Genomic DNA, 27,042 nt, shown 5'->3' with positions numbered 1-27,042 from the left:
GCAACGCCATTGTCGCAGCTCCGGGCGGGGGAGGGATGACTACAGACAACGGCCGGGAGAGAACTCCACAAGAGAGAGTCAGAGCGAAAATGTGCAACAAGTGCGGCGGCTCCTGCCATGGCAGGTGATTCGAGGACTCAGCATGAGGCGAGAGTAGGGACCGGGAAGAGCCGGAAAACCCGCCTGTGATTGGCCGTCCACGGGTATCGGTCGCTTGTGATTGGGTGAGGCCTAGACAGACAGCTGCGTTTTGAACCGCGTAGGGTTCTGGGTAGCAAAGGCCTTGCAAGGCTCTTAACCGAAAGGGGGAGGGGGAAAGGTCGCCAACAAACGGCTGAGCTCACAATCCAGGCCGGGGCGTCCCCCTCCCCCATGGAGAGAGCCAGACCGGAGCCGTCGCCTCAGCCGCGCCCGCTGCGTCCCGGTCCGCCCCCGCTGCCGGTCGAGGACACCTCCTTTTGGGCAGCAGCCATGGAGCCCCCTCCGTCGTCTCCCACACTGAGCGCGGCCGCCAGTGCACCCTTGGCCTCGTCGTGCGGGGAGGCCGTGGCGTCCGGCTTACAGCCCGCGGTGCGGCGGCTGCTGCAGGTGAAGCCAGAGCAAGTGTTGCTGCTACCACAGCCTCAGGCCCGGAACGAGGAAGCGGCTGCCTCGCCCGCGCAGGCGCGGCTGTTGCAGTTCAGGCCCGACCTGCGGCTCCTGCCGCCGCCGGCAGCGTTAGACGGCGCCACCTCCAGGCCCGAGTTGCACCCGGTGCAGCCCCTGGTGCTGCACTTCAAGGCCAAGAAGCAGGAGCTGGGGCCCAGCCTGGATCAGTCAGTGGGGCCTCGGGGGGCCGTCGAAACCGGTCCTAGAGCCTCCAGGGTGGTCAAGTTGGAAGGCCCCGGGCCGGCCCTCGGCTACTTCCGAGGGGACGAGAAGGGCAAGCTGGAGGCGGAGGAGGTCATGAAAGACGCGATGAAAGGCGAGGAAGGCAAAAGCCCGACGGCCATCCGAGAAGGTGTGATCAAAACGGAGGAACCCGAGAGACTCCTCGAGGACTGCAGGCTTGGCGCGGAGCCCGCGTCCAATGGCCTGGTTCATGGCACCGCGGAGGTCATCTTGGCCCCAACGTCCGGTGCCTTTGGGCCGCACCAGCAAGACCTTAGGATCCCTTTGACTCTCCACACGGTCCCCCCTGGGGCCCGGATCCAGTTTCAGGGAGCTCCGCCTTCAGAGCTGATAAGATTGACCAAGGTCCCCCTGACACCAGTGCCTATTAAAATGCAGTCCCTACTGGAGCCTTCTGTAAAAATTGAAACCAAAGATGTCTCGCTCACCGTGTTGCCCTCAGATGCAGGTATTAGACAGCAGGGGAGTCGGGTTTTCAAAACTGCGTCTGTGTTGCCCATAGCTGTTTTGTCAGCAGTTCCCAAGTCTAAACTACAAAAGTAAAGTAATGGAACTGATTCTTTTCAGGGCAGAGTCTGCACAGGTATCACTTCTGATCGACTTGCACATATAGCAGTAAAATACACGAATGCCTTCAAGATTCTCAAGTATTTTTTAAAAAATAGATTTTAAGGCCCAGTATTTAGATAGCACTAGTTTTTGTACACAAAAATAGAAGTATTCTTGCTAGACAGTGCAGAGCCCTCAGTTTATATGCTACAAATAATCAAGATTAAAAATATTGTAGTATAACAGCTCAGTACTTTTATATGTATCAAGAAATAGAAGAAATAATGGTGTTTAATGAAAAAATTGATTATAATTAAACAGGAAAGTTTATACCGATTATAGAGGCTATCTTTAAAAATGAACAATAAACATTCTTCTAGCAGAAAACAATACGTGATTCAATGTAATATTTTAGTGTTTATTCCTCTGAAAAGTAATGACTTATAGAAATATTGAAAAGAATACAGTAGAATGAGCCATAAATATTGTTTTTAAAGAAATGAGTAGTTGCAGCAGTAACAAGTACAAATACATGTTTTTATTTCTATTCAGTATTTCCAGATATATAGTTAGCAAATTCTTATTTTAAGATTTAGTTCACACAGAATACTTTGCCAATGAACATCTTGGAAAGTCATATTAATCTTTGGTTCATATTTTCATTAACTTTATGTTTTTTTTTATAATTTTCTGTATTGATTCTTCCTCTCCACTCCACCCTGTTGCTTTTATCTTTCGTAGTTTTTAGATTTTATTTTTGTTTTCTAAAGGAAAGAAAGGGAAAGCTTTCTTTATACTACTTATTTCATCCTTAGTGTTTTTAAGAAATTTTTAATATATGAAGTAATCCTAAAATAATATAATAAATTTATGGACAGTTATTTTTGATAAAATACATGAGAGATGTGAATTTAGATAACTTCCTTTGTTGAAATTTCTACTGGCTCTGTGACTTTCTTTTTTTTAAATTTTATTTTATGAAAAAGAGATGCTCGTCTCGAACTCCTGGGCTGAAGCAATCCTCTGCCTCGGCCTCCCAAAGTACTGAGGTTACAGGTGTGAGCCATTGTGCCTGCCTTCTCTGACTTTCAAAAAAATTACTTTTATTATTTTCTCTGATTTTTTTTCTGAAATATTGGCAGAGAGGTTCTAGGAATGAAGGTCAGAAGCAAGTGTGAGCCATTGCGCCTGCCTTCTGTGACTTTCAAAAAATTATTTTTTTGAGACTGAGTCTCACTCTGTTGCCCAATCGAGTACCGTGGCATGATCTCAGCTCGCTGCAGCCTCCACCTCCTGGGTTCAAACGATTCTCCTGCCTCAGCCTCCCAGGTAGCTGGGACTACAGCATGAGCAACCATGCCCGGCTAATTTTTGTATTTTCAGTAGAGATGGGGTTTCACCATGTTGGCCAGGCTGGTCTCAAACTCCTGACCTCATGTGATCCACCTGCCTTGGCCTCCCAAAGTCCTGGAATTACAGGTGTGAGCCACCGTGCCCGGCCCAAAAAATTATTTTTATTGTTTTCTCTCATTTTTCTCCTGGGACACAGGACTAGTGTTGATGATTCCACTTGGTAGGAGCTTCACCTTCATAATGAAATACAACTAATATAGTAGTATAACATTATAAATAGTTTTGCTTGAAAGAACACAAGAGCAGCATGTAGATGAGATCCTGTGAATGTTTAGAGAACCTCCACCTAGCTAAGATTATAGTCATGAGTAAGTCATGCATGGTTCCTGTTCCTTAATGATAGAATATTTTTATTGGTAAATAAACTAAATGTTAATTATTGTTAGAGGTACTAATAATACAGATCAAAGAAGTAATAAGCCAACAATTTACTCTCTTCAACATGATTATTTCCACAGTATCTTCAACAATGTTATTCTCTTTGAGGAAAAGGAGTCATTCTAAACTACAGTTCAGAATGGCGAGTTCAGGGGATGTCAGGAATTGTGGAATACTGGCAGGTTTTTTGGTTATATTGAAGTGTATATTTCCTCCGGATATTTCAAAAATAAGTATAGACAGAGGTGCACTTTACCTTAAAATTGTGTGTGTGTGTGTGTGGCACATTAATTTAACCTCTTAATTTTTGTCATGTAGGCATACCAGATACTCCCTTCAGTAAGGACAGAAATGGTCATGTGAAACGACCCATGAACGCATTTATGGTTTGGGCAAGGATCCACCGACCAGCACTAGCCAAAGCTAACCCAGCAGCCAACAATGCAGAAATCAGTGTCCAGCTTGGGTTAGAGTGGAACAAACTTAGTGAAGAACAAAAGAAACCCTATTACGATGAAGCACAAAAGATTAAAGAAAAGCACAGAGAAGAATTTCCTGGTAATCAAATTAAATAATGCCTCTTACTTCTTTTCAATGAATTTATTTAGTTAAAGATTAGGGTAGGTTGAGATTGAAAGACAAAAATATATAATTTTTTTCTGATATATACAATAAAGAGAATAATGACTAATATTATAACAATGATTGAAATGACACTGGGCATGAGTTTCCTTAAATAGAACCAAGCAAAGGGATATCTGATTTCATATCCACCAACCCATACAAATCAGAGGAAACGCAGTTTTATTGTGGTTTTGATTTAGATAGATATAAATTTAATGAAAGTACATCTCGAAAGCTTTAGGCTATAATTTTGCAAGTAAACTATAGAAGTGTTAAAATGATAGCAACAGAAAAAAAATGCAGTCTACGCTTAATGAGAATGCAGGGATTGTCACCATATTCCATTTTAACATATTGTCAGATTGTCAGAACATGGTCCTGCCTTTTGATTGATAGATTTAGCCCTGTCATGATATAGTGTGAAATGAGTCCGATTTCTCCCTAGCAGTGGGAACATTGGGATTAAGCTTGGAAAATGCACAGTGTATGGCCAGCATGTCTGTGCAAGATAGGACAAAACTTATTATTTTCTGAAACATTGGCAGAGAGGTTCTAGGAATGAAGGTCAGAGGCAGCAACTACAGGGAACCAGTGATTGTTCTGATTACACAGTGGCTACAAAAGCCACAGTTCCACTGTTCTGACTTTGGAAGAAATTATTTGTGGACTTGGAGATTGCTGAGTTTAGGAGAGTGACTCTTCTTGAACTAGGCATAAAAATAGTGACTGATTGGCCAGGCGTGGTGGCTCACACCTGTAATCCCAGCACTTTGGGAGGCCAAGGTGGGTGGATCACGAGGTCAGGAGATCAAGACCGTCCTGGCTAACACAGTGAAACCCCATCTCTACTAAAAAAAAAATAATAATAATTAGCTGGGCATGGTGGTGGGTGCCTGTAGTCCAAGCTACTTGGGAGGCTGAGGCAGGAGAATGGTGTGAACCCAGGAGGTGGAGCTTGCAGTGAGCCGAGATCGTGCCACTGCACTCCAGCCTGGGCGACAGAGTGTGACTCTGTCTCAAAAAAAAATAGTGACTGATCATTAGTGACTATTGCATTGTAAGATATAGACGATTGTAACTTATGGAAAGTGAGGAAATGAGATGAATAATGCCATAGTGAGGCGTTATTTGATAAGGTGGAGGAAAGGCTTTGGGATTCAAATACAGTGGTTTTGATGTTGACTCTACTACAGATTCATTCTGTGTCATTGGTTATAAAACATTTGACCCTTGGCCAGGCGCAGTGGCTCACGCCTGTAATCCCAGCCTTTGGGAGGCCGAGATAGGCGGATCACGAGGTCAGGAGTTCAAGACCAGTCTGGCCAATACGGAGAAACCCCGTCTTTACTAAAAATATAAAAAATTAGCCGGGTGTGGTGGCATGCACCTGTAATCCCAGCTGCTCAGGAGGCTGAGGCAGGAGAATCACATGAACCTGGGAGGTGGAGGTTGCAGTGAGCCGAGATTGTGCCATTGCACTCCAGCCCGGGCAACAGTGCAAGACTCCGTCTCAAAAAAAAAAAAATTGACCCTCTTCTTTTCAATGATGAGTTATAACATTGGCCACTAGTCAGGAGCTATTTGGATATGTATGTTAAAATACACAGTGGAGAAGTCATTCACTGAAATAATATCCCGGAACTGGAAAAGATACTTTAGACAATAATTTGTTTTTAAAACACTTTAAAGTGCTTTGCATTTTAGTATGAAAAAAATTATTTAAAGGCTAAATGGAGTCTACACATTTAAACATATTTTGTCTTCTATAGGTTGGGTTTATCAGCCTCGTCCAGGGAAGCGAAAACGATTCCCTCTAAGTGTTCCCAATGTATTTTCTGGTACCACACAGAATATCGTCTCTACAAATCCTACAACAGTTTATCCTTACCGCTCACCTACGTACTCTGTGGTAATTCCCAGCCTACAGAATCCCATCACTCATCCAGTTGGTGAGTTAGTTTTATTGTAGATTACTATTTTTTAAATAGCTGCAAGAAAATTTTACCTCAAGTTTGAAGTGTTCTTTCTGTTAGTCTTAAGAATTTGTAACAACAATATTAAGAAAAAAGGAAGAGGGAAAGTGAGAACATTAAATAGGAGAAGGAAAAATTTCAGTAGAGATCAAAACACTTGGTTTGCCAGAGTAGCAAATAATCCATGTGTAAAACCTCAGACCTTTTAAGCAAATTAGGATGAGCCCATAGATTAGGCAGATAATGCAGGAAATGACTGAGGTAATTCAATAGGAAAAAGGAGAGTCTTTTTACTAACAGCATAAAAGAATGCCTTGCTAATGGGGTATGAGGCATCCTGTCCTGGAACTTAGTAATGATACTGATTTGTTGAGACCATTCTCTCACTGCTCTAGAAAAGCAGTGGAAGTAATCTATTTTCTACCAAATATTTGTTTGGTTCATTATATTAATCTCTCTAAATGTCTCCTCTGAGTTCTTTACATTCCTGTTATTGATTTTAAGAACCAAAAATTGAGAACCTAATATCTTAATAACTTGTTATAGGGCTATCCATCATTGGTTTGTTTTTCCAGAACAGTTTTTTTTTGAGATGGAGTTTTCGCTCTTGTTGACCAGGCTGGAGTGCAATGGTGCAATCTCAGCTCACCACAACCTCCGCCTCCTGGGTTCAAGAAATTCTCCTGCCTCAGCCTCCCGAGTAGCTGGGATTACAGGCATGCACCACCACACCCAGCTAATTTTGTGTTTTTAGTAGAGATGGGGTTTCTCCATGTTGGTCAGGCTGGTCTGGAACTCCCGACCTCAGGTGATCTGCCCGCCCTGGCCTCCCAAAGTGCTGGGATTACAGGTGTGAGCCACCACGCCTGGCCCCCAAAACATGTTTTAACCGTCTTTAAGGGAGAGCTTTATACATTCACTACTTGCTGTCGCTTTTTTTTTTTTTTCCAGACAGGGTCTCACTCTGTTGCCCAGGCTGGAGTGCAGTGGTGGGATCACAGGTCACTGCAACCTTGCCCTCCTAGGCTCAAGTGATTCTCCCACCTCAGGCTCCCTAGTAGCTGGGACTACAGGTGCACACCACCATGCCTGGCTAATTTTTGTATTTTTTTAGAGATGGGGTTTTGCTATGTTTCCCAGGCTGGTGTCGAATCCTGGGCTCAAATGATCCACCCACCTTGACCTCTCAAAGTGCCAGGATTATAAGTGTGAGCCACCACACCCGGCCCACTTTCTTAAAACTACTAAGATTGCTTAAACCTGCTTTTTCTATTTTTTTTTTTAACCTGTTTAAATCCTTCTGGTAATAAAGCCACCCATATGAGCTGAGAGTTTTAGATACCTTGGAAACTGACTTATTAGAATCTTAGGCATTTTCAGTGTTGTTGTTGTTGTTTTTAATGTATCATTTTAGCAATCGATAGCAACAAGCTACATTCCAGATGTCTAGACTCAAGAGAGAGGTGCAGAAAGCTGATCCTATAGCCCTGTTCTGTCCTAGCACAGTCAGGCACTCTCAGTCTTCACTGTTTGGTAGTGACTTCTTTAATCTTGTATTTCAACCCAGGCTTAATTGTGACTTTGTTCGCTTACCTTGTTTTTCTGTTATGTTATTTATTTATTTTTTGAGACAGAGTCTTGCTCCGTTACCCAAGATAGAGTGTAGTGGCGCGATCTCGGCTCACTGCAGCCTCTGACTCCTGGGTTCAAGCAGTTCTCCCACCTCAGCCTCCCGAGTAGCTGAGACTACAGGTGCACACCACCATGCCCCTCTAATTTTTGTATTTTTAGTAGAGATGGGGTTTCACCATGTTAGCCAGGCTTGTCTCGAACTCCTGGCCTCAAGTGATCCACCCGTCTTGGCTTCCCAAAGTGCTAGGATTACAGGGTGAGCCACCATGCCCAGCCTGTGTTATGTTATGATTTCTGTTTTCATAATATAAGTTTCTTCTTTTTATCCGTTTTTCTAAGACCTCACTTACATCTGCTTCTACCTACTGTTAAATGCTGTATATTTTCTATTCCCAGAAATAGAATTAACAATGTTCTTATTTGAAGCAGCTGACATTTGATACATTAATTTTATGCCATTCTGAGCAAAGATAAGAGTTGAGTAGAAGTTGGAAGATTTCTTCTAATGTTGGTAGGGTTCTTTCTCCATGATGTTGTATTTAAGTATGGTAGGCAGAATTATAGGAAGCACTTCAGAGCTATGCACAACAGTAATCAAATCTAAGACAAGAATGATTTTTTTGTTTGTGCTTAGTTTTTTGTTTTGTTTTGTTTTTTACAATATCCCTTATTTCTGGTGACATATAGTGTCAGTAAAGATTTATTTCTTGGGTCAGCTGTGGTGACTCATGCCTGTAATCCTGGTGCTTTGGGAGCCTAGGAGTTCGAGACTAGCCTGAGCAACATAGCAAGACACTGTCTCTAAAAACAAACAAACAAAATTGTTTCTTGCACCTCAAAAGATAAACAGAGAACATTATCTTATAAGCATAATTTGGGAATTATTAAGATATACACCTTAACAGTAAATCATAAAATTTATCTGCTATTTTGTTCCCCAATCATATAGCTTTGAAATATATTCTTATAGATTGTTCTCATCAACTTGGCGTTATATTATTTAGAGAAGTCAGTATCACTTGCAAATTTGGAAATTTCACTGTATATTTAATATTCTAAATCATTTGTGAAGCTTAAGTTAGAACAGATTATAGTACACATATCTTGTGTGCTATAATCTTGGGGAATCATAATTTTAATATCTTGTCATATACAGTTGTTAATTTATATACTTTTTTGTTGTTTCAAGTAATTTCATATTCTAAATATGAAGTTATGGTAATTTTGTTTTTCAAGCATGTTTGCTTTATTTCCATGGAAGAAAGATATCAAGATAGTGAGGTATATGATTTTTCTCATATAGAAACAATTTGCTCTTTTTCTGTAGCAAGCTTTGTGCATTAATATCATACTGTATACATTTCACCACCATTTCAGGTGTAGATAATAGACACACCAAGCTAGAGTTCTCAAGGTCATCAGTTTCAATAGCTGGAAGTCATGTTAACTTTCTAAAAATCTCTGGCAGAAGCCATTTGTACCTACTTTGTCTAAAATTTTCTCAGTTCCACGCTTGAGATTTTTTAAAACAATTTTTAATATTTATATTTATATTATTTTTGAGACAGAGTCTCACTCTGTCGCCCACGCTGGAGTGCAGTGGCACGACCTCAGCTCACTGCAACCTCCACCTCCCAGGTTCAAGTGATTTTCCTGCCTGAGCCTCCCAAGTAGCTGGGATTACAGGCATGCACCACCATGCCTGGCTAATTTTTGTATTTTTAGTAGGGTTTCACCATGATAGCCAGGCTGGTTTTTCAAACTCCTGACCTCAGGTGATCTGCCCACCTCTGCCTCCCAAAGTGCTGAGATTACAGGTGTGAGCCACCATGCCTGGACAGAGGTTTTTTGTTGTTGTTGTTGTTGTTGTTGTTGTTTCCATTTTCTTCTTTAAAAAAAAAAATTCTTAGGTGAATGCCATCTAAGATCTATTTACATTCCTTTTGTCAATTGGATTAGAACATTCTTTGAACTTGTCATTATACTGTAGTTGATCTAATATTTTTAACCTATTTACTTTGAAAATTAGGGTTCAGAAATCTTCTTAAGGTCTTCTTTAGTAGAAAGGATTTATTGAGTCTCTCTGTTCTCTGTCAGTTGCTGTTTATACTGTAATGACTAAATAATTCCACTGATTCTCTCCTTTTTGTAAAAATATTTGGAGTCAATTAGTATTGACTTTGAGGTCTCTCAGATGTGGCTCCTTCAATTTTCCTTTGGACTACCTAATTTTTTTGCATTTGCCTCACCGCAGTTGGGCTCATTTGTACATTTGGACAAGCTTTTGAAGGTTTTTTTTTGTTGTTGTTGTTATTTTTGTTATTTTTTATTTATTTATTTTTTTGCCAGTTAGCCATAGTAACTGTGACTTTGAGGCATATTTCTTTCTTCTGTGTTTTTAGCATTGTCATGTAAAATAATCTCCATTTTTCTATGGACTTTTTATTTTAATCTCTATCAGCCTTTTTCCCTAGCCAATATCAATATTCCAAAAATTGAATAACCCCAGGGTAGATTTTTTTTGACTTTCTCTTTAGCCAGGATCATAAATTTAAATATGTTGTGATTACTACCGCATAATATTTCACACACTGAATTCATGGATTTTCTAGTAATATTTCTCCATTATTTGGCTCTCAATCAAGCTGCTTCTTTTTTTTTTTGAGAGGGAATCTTACTCTGTCTCCCAGGCTGGAGTGCAGTGGCGTGATCTTGGTTCCCTGCAACCTCCACCTCCCAGGTTCAAGTGATTCTCCTGCCTCAGCCTCCTGAATAGCTGGGACTACAGGCAAGCGCCACCATGCCTGGCTAATTTTTGTATTTTTAGTAGAGACAGGGTTTCGCAACATTGGCCAGGCTGGTCTTGAACTCTTGGACTCAAGTAACCCGCCCATCTCAGCCTCCCAAAGTGCAGGGATTACAGGCATGAGCCACTGCACCCGGCCCTCAAGCTGATTTCATTTTACTGTGTATTCTACCAAACCTTTTTGTTCTAATCAATCATTTGTCCTGTACTAGATCTTCCCAGTACACTTTTATCACATTAAGATATTCAGTAAATATATTCAAAATCTGGCAGTTTAATTTGGTATTCTCCCCTGTAACAGTGAGTTTTATCTCAGATATCTTCTGAGTAAATTCCAGTGGCACATTTGTATGCCTGCTTACCTGCCACCTTCACTACTAAGGTTTCTTAAATCCTATTATGGGGGCAAACTCTGCTAGGAACAATATATAAAGTTTTTTTATCGTCTTTGCTGTCAAAGAGTTCATTAGGTAGTCGTAGCAAGTATAGATATAAATATAACTATTTTTACTATTTCTTTGATAGAATCTACCTTCTTGTCTGGTATTATTATTATTATTTTTTGAGATAGAATCTTGCTCTGTCACCCAGGTTGGAGTGCAGTGACGTGATCTCAGCTCACTGCAACCTCCACCTACCAGGTTTAAGCGATTCTCCTGCCTCAGCCTCTGGAGTAGCTGGGATTACAGGTGCATGCCACCATGCCCGGATAATTTTTGTATTTTAGTAGAGATGGGGTTTTACCATGTTGGCCAGGCTGGTTTTGAACCTCTGACCTCAGTCGATCTACCTGCCTCGGCCTCCCAAAGTGCTGGGATTACAGGCATGAGCCAGCACGCCCAGCCCTTGTCTGGTATTATTTTTATGTCTGGTGCATTGTTTACTCTGTCACTCACATTTAGTACTATCTCCCAAGCTCCTCTTCTCTTTCTAGTTCTTTTTTTTTTTTCTGTAGAGATGGGGTCTTGCTAGGTTGCCCAGTCTAGTCTCAAAACTCCTGGACTCAAGTGATTCTCCCATCTTGGCCTTCCAAAGTGTTGGGATTACAAATGTGAGCCATGGCACCCAACCTGTTTCTAGTTTCTGAAAGTGCTTATGTTACTGGCGCAAGGTTCTTGGCTGTCAGTGTAATAGAAATTAACAAGAGGCCAGGCAAACTTTTCCTAGACAGGGGTTGTTAGGGCTTATGCCTGGAAAGATTGGATGTTAAGAGAGACAGCGCAGGAGAAAGGGTTCTCTGGCTGGCTCTCCAAGGGAGTACATTATGGTGTCTTCAGGAGGGTGATATGCATAATTCATGAGGTAGGTGAGTGTCATTACATATGCGAGGTGGAATGCAGGGTGTGCAGACAAGTAAGGAATCATGCTAACTCATATGTTGATCATGATCAGAAAATCTCCCTGGGTGGAGATTTTAGTATTTCAATCCTAGAGATTTTAGTATTACAATCCTAGGGGTTAGGATCGTCATTCTAATTCTAGATTGTCATTCTAGAATTTGCCAGGAGGCCATTCTCACATGCAGCCCTTGTGCACATGCAGGCGATAGAGTTAATTCCCTTGAGTAAGATTTGTGGTGGAATGCTGCTTATCTTAGTTTTTTCAGACAGCTTGCAAGGTCTAGTCAATGGGTATGGTGTCAGTGGGGGTGCTGCTGCAAGGTCTGGTGGTCAGTGGGCATGTATGGAAAAATATGTGAGTGAAGATGAGATGATCCCCCCTACCCCACTACCCTGTCTCGCTTATAGCATGGTAGTCTGGAATTCTCTTCAGATCTTTGATTACATGTCTGTGATGCCAGTTATGCCAGCATCCTCTTTTTATATGAGTATTCCTATTCATTTAAAGGCTTTGGAACTTTTATAAAAGGTGTATCCATTCATACTTTTCTTAACTTTTTTATTAACCAGGTTCTGGCTAGATACTGCGATACGAATAGAAATTGAGAGTTCCTGCTCTCAATCTCCCAGTTGGGTGATCATGGTTGGGGTGGCAGACATGCAAATAATCACAAAGATTTTCACTATTTCATGATAGGTGATAGGTTTACAAGGTTTGGAGGGAACGTGGACAAGGGAAATTAACCTGTGCTTGATAAATCAGGAAGGGCCTGAGTAGGGCCTGTGCCTCACAGATAGGAGGGCTAGTCCATATAACCTCATCAGGTGAGAATCAGGGCAGCATCATTACATCCTGTTTCTCTACTTCACTGGGTCAGAGCCCATCTTCAGACAGGTGGCTATGTCCCTTAATTCCCTACTTCCTGCTTTAAGAGGGGCATTATCTGCTTTATCTGGAGAAAAGAAGGGAGAGGGAAGTCACCTGAATGAGGCTGGAAAAAGATCCACATTTCTTTCAGTCTATGACAGAGACATGTCCAACCGCAGAATTTCTTAGACTGCATATTCTTTATTAATGGATTCGGAACTGTACTGGAATGCATTAGATCACGACTCTCTTGCTGTGGCATCCATCTGTATTTCTTCAGGAAAGTTGAATTAAATTTATGCTGGGTGTGTCATTTGGGTCACTTAGCAGCTCAATCAGTAGTCCTGTCTTCTTCAGGAACAGAAAGCTAAAACACATTAATTGTTTCACCTACCTTTAAAAATTTTGCCATATCTTTCATGCTCTGCCGCAATAGTATTCCTTTTATATCTGTCACCAATGGTTGGCATGTGGCAAGTGAAATTTCCTTTCGTATTCATATTTAATACAATACAGTGAAATAATTTTGTTGTGTAAGTTTTTTTCAAATAAAACAATTAAATGTCATTTATAATTTAGTTTAATATAGAGAAGTTTATAAAAGAAAAGAAAAATGACCCATACTGCTGCTCTGAAACCCCTAGTAATATTAAAAATAAGATTAATATATTTAGGTAAACAGAACATTCAAATAGTACCAGTAGGTATAAAATGAAAGTCTAGCTTTTCCTCCTGCCCCACTGCCCTGTCCCCTCTCTTAGATCATGGCTCCTTAAAGGTAACTAGTTTCAATAGCTTCATATTAGTATTATTTTTAAATGTATATATGCATACCAGCATTTATGTGTTTTCTGTCTTTTAATATATCTATCAATAATTTTGTTCATTTGTTTATTCATCTAAAAAATATTTGTTGAGGGCCTCTTCTGCCCCAGACAGAATGTTTCACCCTGGGGATACAGCAGCAAACAAAACAGAAAAGGTTGCTCTTCTCATGGCACTTAGAGTCTAGTTGAGAGGGAGAGAGACAAAAAATGTAAATAAACAAGAAAACAAGATAACTTCAGTTTGTTCAAAATGCTGCAAATGAAATAGAGTGGTTTGATATGATGATGCAGTTAGGTAAGGTGATTGATGAAGGTCTCTGCTTATACAATTTATTAAACTTTACCAAAAGAAGAAAAACATGGAATGACTCAGTTATTTCTTGATTTATGCTATTTCTATTTCTAAAGGTGAAACCTCACCTGCTATCCAGCTGCCCACACCTGCAGTCCAGCGCCCAAGCCCTGTCACACTTTTCCAGCCCAGCGTCTCCAGTGCTGCTCAGGTGGCTGTCCAGGATCCAAGTCTACCTCTCTATCCAGCACTCCCACCCCAACGCTTTGCTGAGCCTTCCCAAACAGACACTCATCAGCTGCATTCTGAAGCCACTCACACTGTGAAGCAACCCACCCCTGTCTCTCTAGAGAGCACTAACAGGATTTCAAGTAGTGCAAGTACTGCCCATGCCAGATTTGCAACTTCGACCATCCAACCTCCTAAGGAGTATTCCAGCATTTCCCCTTGTCCTAGAAGTGCTCCAATCCCCCAGGCTTCTGCCATTCCACACCCACATGTCTACCAGCCCCCTCCCCTTGGCCATCCAGCCACACTGTTGGGGACACCACCAAGATTCTCTTTTCATCACCCTTACTTCCTACCCGGACCTCACTACTTCCCATCAAGGTAAATTGACATTTTTTTCCTTTTACCTAAACATTCAGCTAATGAGTTGTTACCTGTGACATTTTTTTGTTTGTTTGTTTTTAAATACTGAAAAGCAGACTTCTTCAATTCTGCTGACTAGGAGCCAAGCAGTTAACATAAATAGATGGAGAGGGCCAGGTGAGGACTGGGGGAGCTAGAGAGAGTGCAGCTCTAACTCAGCTCTAGCTGACTCTTGTTACATAAGAATATAGGCTTCAGGCAGTGGCTCACACCTGTAATTCCAGCACTTTGGGAGGCCAAGGTGGGTGGGTAACTTGAGGTCAAGAGTTTGAGACCAGCCTGGCCAACACGGTAAAACTCTGTCTCTACTAAAAATACAAAAATTAGCCAGGCGTGGTGGCATGTGCCTGTGATCCCACCTACTCAGGAGGCTGAAACAGGAGAATCACTTGAACCTGGGAGGCGGAGGTTGCAGTGAGCTGAGATCACACCACTGCACTCCAGCCTGGGTGACCATCTCAAAAAAAAAAAGAACGAGAATATAGGCTTTAATGTTGTCAGATACAATTTTTCATGCAAAATAACTATAAGGGACCTTAAGATCATTTAGTCAAATGTATTGAGGTGTGCTTATTGTATAGAGGGGGTGCTTCTCAAACTTTATTGTGTATATAAATCATGTGGTATTTTGTTAAAATGCAGATTCTGATTCATTGGGTCTGGGGTATAGTAGTATCCCATATGGGGCTATAGTATGCCTGATATTTGGCATTTCTAGCAAGCTCCCAAGTGATTGCCAATTCTGCTGGTTTATGGACCACACTTTGAATAGCAAGGGTATAGAGGAGGGCACTTGGTCTAAGTGAAAAATTGTTTATTTACCTAGGTTAAATGACTAGACCAAAGTTATACTACCTCTTTGTGCCCTTTTTACCAAATTAGAAAATTTCCCACATAAATTACCGATAAAGGAATTAATTTTCATAGAGAAGTATCTAGGGAAAACAAATGTGTAACTTCATTTTGGAATGATAGAAATTTAACTCCCTTGGAAGTATTTTGATAGAATAGTATTAGCCTCTACTTTCCTTTTTTTTTTTTGAGACGGAGTTTTGCTCTTGTTGCCCAGGCTGGAGTGCAATGGCGCGATCTTGGCTCACCACAACCTCTGCCTCCTGGGTTCAAGCGATTCTCCTGCCTCAACCTCCTGAGTAGTTGGATTACAGGCATGCGTCACCATGCCTGGCTAATTTTTTTTTGTATTTTTAATAGAGATGGGGTTTCTCCATGTTGATCAGGCTGGTCTTGAACTCCTGACCTCAGATAATCTGCCCACCTCGGCCTCCCAAAGTGCTGGGATTACAGGTGTGAACCACCATGCCCAGCCTAGCCTTTACTTTTCGATTACTGTTAAATGTGTAGACAAAGATGGTTTCTGTTGAGACGGGAGTATTAAAGTGTCTAACACCAATCTTTTATTGTTTCTTACTTAACAAGTAAATCTACTTCCCACTAGGGTATACCTACACCTCAATAGAAACAACTTTTGAGGTATATATTATGTTGCTTCAGTTTATAATCGATTGCTTGCTTTTGGGTCCTTAGCTCAGGACTGGAAGAAAGTGGAACCAGAGGATTAGATCAGGAGAAAGGAAGATTTTTGTCATCTAGGGTTTGTTTTGTTTTATGTAGAATCTTTTTATCTTTTGCAGCCTTAATAAGTATTTTAGTTCAAGGGATCAAACCTCAAGAGACTTTTAATTTAAGGCCAGGGAGGTTGATAATCTCTTTTCATTGCTATCTGCAAGGATCTAGGATTTTACAGGAATTTTGAAGAATTTTACAAAATGTTTCCTACATATAAGAAGAATATGAAGGATGTAGATTGAATTTAATGAATGAGTAAATTTGGGAACACTTGGCCTTAGTTAGAATCTTGAGGCCTATAACAAAAATTGTGGAACTTGTATCTGCTCCATAATTAATTTTGTAATATGGGAAATGCTTGGACCCTACTTACTCACAGGATAGGCAAAGAAGAGTCAGTTACAATGGGCTATGTACCACAGTCTCACTCTAGCTGTTACTGCTTTTTTGTTTGTTGTATTTTTCTTCTTTTTAGTGATTTGAGAGCTAAGAATTTTTACACGTAGTTTTTAAAACAATCCTGTGACTTGGGTATAATATTCCCCTACTTTTTCAGTTAAATAAATGGATTAATAAATAGCCTCATCAAGATTATACAGTTGCAGAGCCAATAGTCAAATTCAGGTTTGATTGATTTTGAATTTCATATTTGTCTTTTTTACTATATCGGTAAGACTTCTTTTATGACAGCTCCTCTTGATTGGCAGCTGTTAGTTGCTAGCAGAAAATCATATGGAAAAAATATATTTTGAATAAAAACCTCACATAGTCAAGTGGACGTTGGGGCAGGTAATGTTTCCTTACATGTTACATAGATTAAATCATAGAAGTCTATCTTACTCATTCAGGACAAGGCTTATAAGATTTGGCTGTTAATGTATAAATTATCTGACACTTTAAGGAACATTTTAAAAGGAAGCTCTTGAAAGTAAGTCCTTTTTTTTTTTTTTTTTTTGAGACAGTGTCTTGCTCTGTTGCCCAGGCTGGAGTGCAGTGGCGCAATCTTGGCTCACTGCACCGCCTTCTGGGTTCAAGCAATTCTCCTATCTCAGCCTCCCGAGTAGCTAGGACTACAGGTGCCTGTCACCACACCCAGCTTATTTTTGTATTTTTAGTAGAGATGGGGTTTCACCATATTGGTCAGGCTGGTCTCGAACTCCTGACCTCAGGTGATCCACCTGCCTCAGCCTCCCAAACTGCTGGGATTGTAGGCATGAGCCACTGCTCCCACCCAAAAGTAAGTTCTTAGAAGACAGAAACTACCTTTTTTGTTAATACTATTATTGCTAATTAATAATAATGCTATTGGAAGAACCAAATGAAGTGACTAGCTATTATACTGAATTTTATTTCATTTAAGAATGTCAGAGCAGTATGTCAACTATAAACATTAAGCTATGCATAGTTTTTTAGAAAAGAATACTAGCCTTATCAATTATAATATTTTTCAGTTGTTTTTCTGACTCTACCTGTATGTGTCTGATGATAATTTTCCCAAGGAAATAGATAATCTATTTATGACTGTCTAGATAGTATATTTCAGTAAACTCTAAATGCCAAAATTAATCGATTATCTCTCAATTTTTCTCTTCTCCCAACTGATAATGGAATCTTCTGTAAGGAATATTTCTAGGCAGATGCAGTGGCTCACGCCTGTAATCCCAGCACTTTGGGAGGCCGAGGCAGGCAGATCACCTGAGGTCAGGTGTTTGAGACCAGCCTGGTGAACATGATGAAACCCTGTCTCTACTAAAAATACAAAAATTAGCCAAGTGTGGTGGTGGGCACCTGTAATCCCAGCTACTCGGGAGGTTGAGGCAGGAGAATCGCTTGAACCTGGGAGGCAGAGGTTGCAGTGAACCAAGATCACACCCCTGCACTCCAGCCTGGGCAACAAGAGTGAAACTATATATATATTTCCTTCCTACTCTAGTTATTTATATGTGGAATATTCCAACTATTTCAATGTTAGAATTGTAATGGACATTTGAGATATATATGCATATTTTGTGTATATATGTATATATTTATGATTATTCATTATTAAAAAATTTTGGCTGGGCATGGTGGCTCACGCCTGTAATCCCAACACTTTGGGAGGCCAAGGAGAGAGAATCTGTTGGGCCCAGGAGTTTGAGACCAGCCTGGACAATTTAGTGAGACCTTGTCTCTACCCCCAAAATTGTTTTTAATTAGCTGGGCGTGGTGGCATGTGCCTGTAGTCCTAGCTACTCAGGAAGCTAAGGTGGGAGGATCACTTGAGCCTGGGAGGCGAAGGCTGCAGTGAGCCAAGATCATACCACTACACTCCAACCTGGACACCAGAGTGAGACCATGTCTCAAAAAACCAAAAAATGTTTCTTTTCGCTAAACAGTTCACTTTGCCCTGTGTATGTAGAGTAAAAATCAAGTAGGCTAGGTGGTTTAATCAAGGAGTCATTTTACAAAACGGATGGACACTCAGAAGTGCTGCTCCCCATCTCTGGGACTAACATCTTATTCTTGCCTTCAGATCTTAACCATCATCATACTGTGTTTGTCAAAATGCTCTCTTTCTGTGTACTACATTAATTCTTCAGACTAGTTCTTTTCTCCCTACCCCTTCCTCTTCCTTCCTCTTGCAGTATATTGGGCTTTCACATTCAAGGGAGATACATAGGATCTTCATTCTGTTGGCCATTGAGTAAAAAATATGTTTAAAATCTATGTAATTAGGAATAAAGAAAAGAGATGAAGACAAATGGGGATTTACTAGCTTGAAATATATGGAAAATACACTCAGATATATGGTAGGGAAAGTAAGTTCAAATAATTCCTGGATTTGTAGAAATAGCATCTAAACTGTAAAATTTTAGGCAAATGAATCAAAGGTTAAAAGCAATTCTCTTTAACCTTTGTTTGGGTCAGAGACCCATTTGAGAATTTGATTGAAGTTATGGACTTCTTCCATAATAATGCATATCTACATACATATACAAACTTTTCCCTAAACTTTTATGGAGGAGGGAAACTTACAGTCCCAAAACATGATAGACTTAGTTAACATAGAATACCTTCTGCTATAACTAGCTAGAAATGTTGAATTTAAATATGAACAATTTAATACCTACCTGAACTCACCAGCTAGGAACTCACCATGTGCCAAAATGATCAACAAGTTGAAAACTAGTTATAGTGGTCCTAGAGATGATTTTCAGATTCAGAAATAGTTTAATTGGTTATAAACTTGGGTTTTAAGCTGGATGTGCTGTTATGAACCTGTAGTCCCAGCTACTTGGGAGGCTGAGGTGGAGTTCGAGGCCAGTCTTGGCAACAAATTGTTATCCTGTCTCTAAAACAAAAACAAAAACAGAAAAAACCTAAACTTGAGTTTTAATGTCTGTGAAGGGAAAAAAGATGAGGTCTTGACCCTGCTCTGCTCCCCTGTTCAAGGTGGGGATAGGTACTGAAACTAAAACCTCTCTATAAAGCCAAGACCCTGGAAGGAATTTTTCTTTTTTTGTTTTTTTGACAGAGTCTTGCTCTGTCTGCCAGACTGGAGTGCAGTGGTGTGGTCTCGACTCACTGCAGCCTCTGCCTCCGGGGTTCAAGCGATTCTCGTGCCTCAGCCTCCTGAGTAGCTAGGATTACAGGTACATGCTACCATGCCTGGCTAATTTTTGTATTTTTGGTGGAGACTGAGTTTTGCCATGTTAGTCAGGCTGGTCTTGAACTCCTGGCCTTAAGTGATCTGCCCGCCTTGGCCTCCCAGAGTGTTGGGATTACAGGCATGAGCCACCACACCTGGCTGGAAGGACTTCTTAACCTTGACAAAAGGAATATAACATTTTTGTCATTGATCCAGGTAAAGCACAGAAAGAATCTTGTTTTTACTCAGGACTCTATGTGATTTTCATTAGAAATAAAATTCCCAAGGTGTTTCACACGTTGGTTCAGAGTCTAAAATCACCCTGTCCACTGGATGCAGACATTTCTTTTTCTTTTTCTTTTTGAGATGGAGTTTCACTGTTTTTGCCCAGGCTGGAGTGTAATGCCATGATCTCAGCTCACTGCACTGCCTCCAGGGTTCAAGTGATTCTCCTGCCTCAGCCTCCTGAGTAGCTGGGATTACAGATGCCCACCACCATGTCCAGCTAATTTTATATTTTTAGTAGAGATGGGGTTTCACCCGTCTCTACTGGAAGTCCAATGAGACCTGATTAGCTAGACTTTTCAGGATACAGTACCAGAGAAAAGAGAGCTACACACAGAGGGAACTCCAGATGACTGTGTAGGGTCCCTCTTGAGTATTCAGCGAAGTACTAATTAGTGCATGCTTGTGAAGAAAAAACCCAAGGCAGTGAAAGAACCACCTGAAAGGATTAGAGAGAACAGTATCTGGCAATCATGCACTAACACAGTGCTGTGAATAGTCCCACCAACTAGATTGGAAAACTTTTATGGGGCACAGAACATTGGGTACTCAGAAGGGTGTTGCTTCAGATAGCCTTAGCCTAAATGTTGCTGTGGTCACAACTAAAAATTCTTTTTTTTTCTTTAGTTACGGGGTGGGTCTTGCTATGTCACCCAGGCTGGAGTGCAGTGGCATGATCATAGCTCATTGCAGCCTCGAACTCCTGGACCTAAGTGATCCTTCTTCCTCAGCCTCCTGAATAACTGGGACTACAGGTGTGCACCACCATGCCCAGCTAATATTCTCATTTTTTTGTAGAGACAGGGCCTCACTTTGTTGCCCAGGCTGGTTTCAAACTCCTGGCCTCCCAAAGTGCTGGAATTAACAGGCATGAGCCATTGTGCTCTAATTTTTTTTTTTTTTTTTTTTTTTGAGACGAATTCTCACTCTGTTACCCAGGCTGGAGTGCAGTGGCACGATCTTGGCTCACTGCAACCTCAGCCTCCCGGGTTCGGCAAGCGATTCTCCTGCCTCAGCCTCCGGAGTAGCTGGGACTGCAGGCTGCACCACCATGCCCAGCTTATTTTTGTATTTTTAGTAGAGATGGGGTTTCACCATGTTGACCAGGGTGGTCTCAAACTCCTGACCTCAGGTGATCCACATGCCTCGGCCTCCCAAGGTGCTGGGATTACAGGTGTGAGCCATCGCGCGCAGCTCAAAATTCTTAAAAGCAAGACCCGAAAAGACCAACTTGTTTTTAAGTAATTTAACTGCACCCAAGAGCAAAGCTCAAGAATAGAAATAGAATCAAATAATTAAAAAGGTAAGTGAGAGTACGGTTCATTTCTGAGATGGCAGCACAGGGAGCTCCGTGGACCCATTCTCCAGCAAACAAGTGTAAGTGGTGAAAACTATTTTTAAAAACCAATCATTCAAGTCTCTGGAAGTTGCTGGGTGTTGTGGTGTACCTGTAGTCTCAGCTACTTGGGAGGCTGAGGCAGGAAGATTGCTTGAGCCCAGCAATTTGAGACTGTAGTGAGCTATGATCATGCCACTGCATTCTGGCCTGGGTGACAGAGCAAAACCCCATCTCTTAAATTATATATATAATATATATATAGGTATATATAAGTAATGATAATATTTATTTTATATATATATATATAAATGGGAAATCCAGAAGGCCACACACATATCCAGAGCTAGACCCATGTTCAGAAAATACACAAAAAGACCCCAAGCTTTTAACTCTGACTGATCTGTAGGCTCTGTATAAGCAGGAAGTAAAGACTAAGGCAGAATTGAAAATAGCCTGGCTAAGTATTTAAGGAGTGCCCCAATTCAAAGCCAATCTGTAAAGACCAGGAAAATATGTTTTGTTTTGTTTTTGTTTCTAGGTTTTTAAGGAAATCTGTATCAAATTTCTGACCGCTAAGCTAATTGAACAGAGATTTCAATGACCATGCATAACAAAGAATACAGTCTTTACAAAAATACTCTAGAAAACCAAATAAACAACTACAACCCCAAACAAGCAACAACAACAAACCTTGGATAAGGGAAAGAATTTGATTTCTAGTGGCATCACATTATAATATTCAAAACATCCAGTTTTCAACAAAAAAGTTACAAGATATGCAAAGAAACAAGAAAGTAGGGCATTCACAACGAAATAATATTAATAGTAACTATCCCCAAGGAAGCTGAGACATTGGACTTAATAGACAGTTTAAATCAGCTGTTTTAAATATGCTCAAGGAACTAAAGGAAACCATGGACAAAGAACTAAAGGAAACCAGAAGAACAATATTTCACCAAATAGATCATATCAATAAGGAGATAGAAATAAAAAAAGAACCAAATACATATCCTCAAGCTACAAATTGCAGTAACTTCTTATAAGACTTACCAATCATACGTTGAAATAGTGTTTCTAGTTTCCATTACTTATATTCTCCTGTTCCTTATGACAGACCTTTTACGTTGACAGAACAGGCATTGCTATCCCTATTTTATATAAGAAGGATACAAGGATCAGATAAAGTAAGATTTACTTAAGTTTACCAGGTTCTTATGTGGCATAGCTAGAACTAGAGCCTGGGTAGGGTGGCATGGTAGTTAGGAGAACAAGTTCTGGAGTCAAATTGCATGATTCTGCCTACCACTTACTAATTATATCACTTTGAGCAAGTTACTTAACATTTTTAAAGCTCCATTTCCTCATCTATACAGTGGAGATATTTATAGTATCTATGTCTTAGGGTCATTCTGAGTGTTGTTCAGTGTTGTATTGAAATAACATATACACTCCTTGGCCAATGCCTAAAAAATAGTAAATGCTTACATATTGGATAATATTATTATTTGAAGTATCCTAATTAATGTTTTTCCCCCTACACCATGATGCTTTTATAGTTTTTTACTTTCACTCATGTAACCTTCTAGGATTGCCTTTGTCTTAATTGATCTTTTTGTTCTCTGAATATAACACTAACTCGTCTTTACCACACCAAAATAGTCACTATAATGCTGGCATTATAGACTTTAGCACATGTCTAATATATACCTAGATTTTATGTTTTTTAAAAAATTATCTACCAAGCCTTACATAGCATCTTGCCTACATTGAGTACTGAAGAAGATAGTTATTGGGTGAATTATTTCTAGCTGAAATGAAGGCTTTGTGGAAGGGATAGATTTTTGTTTTATTGATATATAACATTTTACGTATTTATGGGGTACATGTCATAAATATGTATAAAATGTGTAATGATCAAGTCAGGGCATTTGGGTTATCTGTCACCTTGATTATTTATCATTTCTGTATATTGGGAACATTTTTAGTCCTCTCTTATAGCTACTTTGAAATACACAAGACATTGTTGCTAACTACAGGCACCCTACTGTGCTACTGAACATTAGAACTTACATCTTCTGTCTAACTGTATGTTTGTACCCATAGTCAGCCTCTTTTCATCCCTGAATTATCTGTGGAATTCAATGGATAGAGAGACCTGCTATATGAGCAAAGTTGTGCTAGCCAGAAGCACAGTGTATTTGGCCGTGCGCAGTAGCTCACACCCATAATCCCAGCACTTTGGGAGGCTGAGGTGGGCGGATCACCTGAGGTCAGAAATTCGAGACCAGACTGGCCAACAAGGTGAAACCCCATCTCTACTAAAATACAAAAATTAGCCAGACATGGTGGCGGGCACCTGTAATCCTAGCTACTCGGTAGGCTGAGGCAGGAGAATTGCTTGAACCTGGGAGGCAGAGCTTGCAGTGAGCCAAATTCATGCCACTGCACTCCAGCCTAGGTGACAGAATGAGACTCTGTCTCAAAAAAAAAAAAAGAAGCACAGTATATTCAGGACATGTGTATTAAATTTAAAATGCCTGAACTAAGAGTGGCAGTAGGCATGGAAACCTGAAAAATTTTAGAAACTTTACCTCATTTGTTATAATTAACATGAGCAAGGTACCTAGCACTTGAAGATTTGGGGGTAGGGCATAGTTTCAGAGGTTGAGATAATAGTCTAGTATGTCTGTCATACTTAGGTTTTTAAAAGTAAGGTAACAGAGTTGACTGTGTGTGTGTGTGTGTGTGTGTGTGTGTGTGTGAAGGCCAGAAATGAAACACTTAACTTGCCATGGGTTTTGCTGATGAGTATGGTCATTATGTTTATGTTATCTGTCACTAGATGGTTGGACTCTACCTCTTCCTATAATTCCTGCTCTATGCCTTTGAAAGAGATAATAATACTTTAAAAAAATTGACAAATGGGTTTGAGTAGCATAATTTTTGAGGTATAATCTTTAAAAAAAAATTTTTTTTTGAGATGGGGTCTCACTATATTGCCCAGGCTGGCTTCAAACTTCTGGGCTCAAGCAATCCTCCTGCCTCAGCCTCCTGAGTAGCTGGAACTACAGGCATGCACTGCCATGCCCAGCAAGTGGCAGAAATTTTGGATTTGCCTTTGTTTTTTGTTTTTTTTTTTTTTTTTTGAGATGGAGTCTCACTCTGTCGCCCAGGCTGGAGTGTGGTGGCGTGATCTCGGCTCACTGCAAGCTCCGCCTTCCGGGTTCATGCCATTCTCCTGCCTCAGCCTCCTGAGTAGCTGGGACTACAGGCGTCCGCCACCACGCCTGGCTAATTTTTTGTATTTTTAGTAGAGACAGAGTTTCACCGTGTTAGCCAGGATGGTCTCGATCTCCTGACCTTGTGATCTGCCCCCGTCGGCCTCCCAGAGTGCTGGGATTACAGGCGTGAGCTACTGCGCCCGACCAAAAAACCGTAATTTGTAAAACTGCAAAATGTCTTTTTGATTCTTCACATTCCTGCCCTCCAAAAAATGTTTTGGAAAAGACCTTTAATACCATAGTTTACTATCAATTTTAAATCTTTCTAGTAGTAACAGTGTTTTAAATTTACTTTATTATTGAATGTCAATGAAAAAATTTAAGTTGTATTCTGTTCCAGTGCCTCAATATTCTGGATCTCTTGATTTCAATCTAGTTACACATTTTCCCCCCACCATGAGCTTCCTTTCAAATACCAGTAAAAACAACTATTGCACTATTGCATTGTTTACTAAGTGTCAATTCTGTGTTTTTTTTTGTTCGTTTTTGTTTTTTTTGAGATGGAGTCTCACCCTCACCAGGCTGGAGTGCAGTGGCGCAGTCTTGGCTCACTGCAACCTCTACCTCCTGGGTTCAAGCGATCCTCCTGCCTCAGCCTCCTGAGTAGCTGGGACTACAGGCATGCACCACCATGCCCAGCTAATTTTTTGTATTTTTAGTAGAGATGGGGTTTCACTATGATCTCTATCTCTTGACCTCATGTTCCACCCGCCTCGGCCTCCCAAAGTGTTGGGATTACAGGCGTGAGCCACCACGCCCAACCACTAAGTGTCAATTCTTTTTTTTTTTTTTTTTTTTGTTTTTTTTGAGACAGTCTCGCTGTCGCCCAGGCTGGAGTGCAGCGGCGCGATCTCGGCTCACTGCAGGCTCCGCCCCCTGGGGTTCACGCCATTCTCCTGCCTCAGCCTCCCGAGTAGCTGGGACTACAGGCGCCTGCCACCATGCCTGGCTAATTTTTTGTATTTTTAGTAGAGACGGGGTTTCACTGTGTTAGCCAGGATGGTCTTGATCTCCTGACCTCGTGATCCGCCTGCCTCGGCCTCCCAAAGTGCTGGGATTTTCTTAGCATAGCTCAACACACATCTGCATTTCCAAAACCTTATATGGTATGAGGCATCATGAGAGAAAGACCAGAATAAGCAATTTTGTTATCCTGGTTGTCAAAGGTAAGAAGCCTGAGGCTAACGATAGATAATAGTGCTGTTGAGTATTCCAGTCACAAGCTTCCTTTCCTGTTTCTTGTGGGTGGGGACTGAGCAGTGGTAAAAGAGCAGAGGAATACATGAATTGTTTGCAGAAACGAACTTTTCCAAACCCTAAAGAGGATGCATTAACTTGCTCTGTTAGTCTGTATGCAAGGCAATATGTGGGCAAGACCTAATTCCTTGTTTGTGTTTTTCTGCCGCAGTACATGCCCTTACAGTCGGCCTCCCTTTGGCTATGGAAATTTTCCGAGTTCAGTGCCAGAATGCCTTAGTTATTATGAAGACAGGTACCCAAAACATGAGGGTGTATTTTCAGCTTTAAATAGAGACTATTCTTTTAGAGCCTACTCAAGTGCATGCACACACAGCGAAAATTCTCGGAGTTGTGAGAACATGAATGGAACTTCTTACCATAACAGTCATAGCTACAGTGGGGAAGAAGACTTAAACCCTGTGCCTCAGCTGGACATTGGAACCTTGGAGAATGTCTTCACAGCCCCGACATCAACTCCTTCTAGCATCCAGCAAGTCAATGTCACTGACAGTGATGAGGAGGAAGAAGAAAAAGTGCTCAGGGATTTATAATTTTAAAACAAATATGCACAGAAAATAAACATTTCTTAAAATATATTCTGGGTCAGTTGGTATGAGAAAAAAAAAAGCCTAGAATTCTTTGTTGAAAGTTTTCAGGCATGATTTGAGGAGTTAAAACCAATTGCAATTTATGTCTTCATAAAATTTTGATTAGTGAAACTAGAGTCTGGATGTTTCATTGTAGGAATATTTAAGTTATTAAGTAGTTTATTTTTAATGGCTGAAATTTGTATCAACATGTATTATTACTTTATCCTGGAACATGCAAAATACTGAAGCCTCACAGTTGTATGTGAGGAGAAAGGGGGTATAAATCTAGCATAGTGTGATTTTTATTTTATCTCAGGATACATTTTTTTAAATGATTTTTTGTTTGCTTTTTATGTAATACTTATGGATGTTGTCAATTTTTGATGTAACATTTTGAAAGTATTTTGACAACTCTTAGTGAACTTGGACTCGGTTGCTAAATTTAACTTAACACTAATAACCAATTATAAGTTCCAAATGTGTTTTAATGGCACCTGGGTGATTCTTCAGCTAAATTTAGTCATTTCTGTTTTTAAATATTTTATCATTTTAAAATATTTTTTTCCATTTGGCATACATTATTCTTTGTTGTAATTAAATAAACATAGATAAAATTGTTCTTGTTGGATGTTTTCTGTTTGGGGGATAGAAATAAGCAAACAGAGTATTGTGCATAGAAGATTGTTTTCTATACCATATACAGATATTCATTTTTACCTGATAGTCTCCAGAATTGCATAGATTCTGTTAGCTCACATGAGACTTAAACATGTATCAACAAAGTTGCACATACATTCTGATGCCATTTCCAAACTCTTTACACATATGTACATGTGACTTAAGCACGTC

The 27,042-nt window shown here is 40.5% G+C and overlaps 1 protein-coding gene across 3 annotated transcripts; it reads left to right on the top strand.

The window, feature by feature from the left end:
• Positions 1–8: 8 nt before the first annotated feature.
• On the top strand, positions 9–26,812 carry SOX30 (SRY-box transcription factor 30). Of its 3 annotated transcripts, XM_058440083.1 has the most exons (6): positions 60–1,339; positions 3,550–3,789; positions 5,625–5,804; positions 13,710–14,202; positions 20,372–20,499; positions 25,773–25,876. In XM_058440083.1, exons 1-5 carry the CDS (start codon positions 373–375, stop codon positions 20,481–20,483), a joined length of 1,992 nt encoding a protein of 663 aa, XP_058296066.1. In that variant the 5' UTR covers positions 60–372; the 3' UTR covers positions 20,484–20,499; positions 25,773–25,876. The 3 variants fall into 3 exon arrangements, with proteins under 3 accessions (XP_032014387.1, XP_032014388.1, XP_058296066.1); XM_032158496.2 differs by lacking the exon at positions 20,372–20,499 and having other exon boundaries at positions 9–1,339; positions 25,773–26,812; XM_032158497.2 differs by lacking the exons at positions 13,710–14,202; positions 20,372–20,499 and having other exon boundaries at positions 9–1,339; positions 25,773–25,891.
• The last annotated feature ends 230 nt before the right edge of the window (positions 26,813–27,042 follow it).

Source organism: Hylobates moloch, unplaced genomic scaffold (assembly GCF_009828535.3).
Source record: "Hylobates moloch isolate HMO894 unplaced genomic scaffold, HMol_V3 SCAFFOLD_6, whole genome shotgun sequence".
NCBI lineage: Eukaryota > Metazoa > Chordata > Mammalia > Primates > Hylobatidae > Hylobates > Hylobates moloch.
Note: the sequence above shows the minus strand (reverse complement) of the source record. Positions and strands in the feature narration are given on the sequence as shown.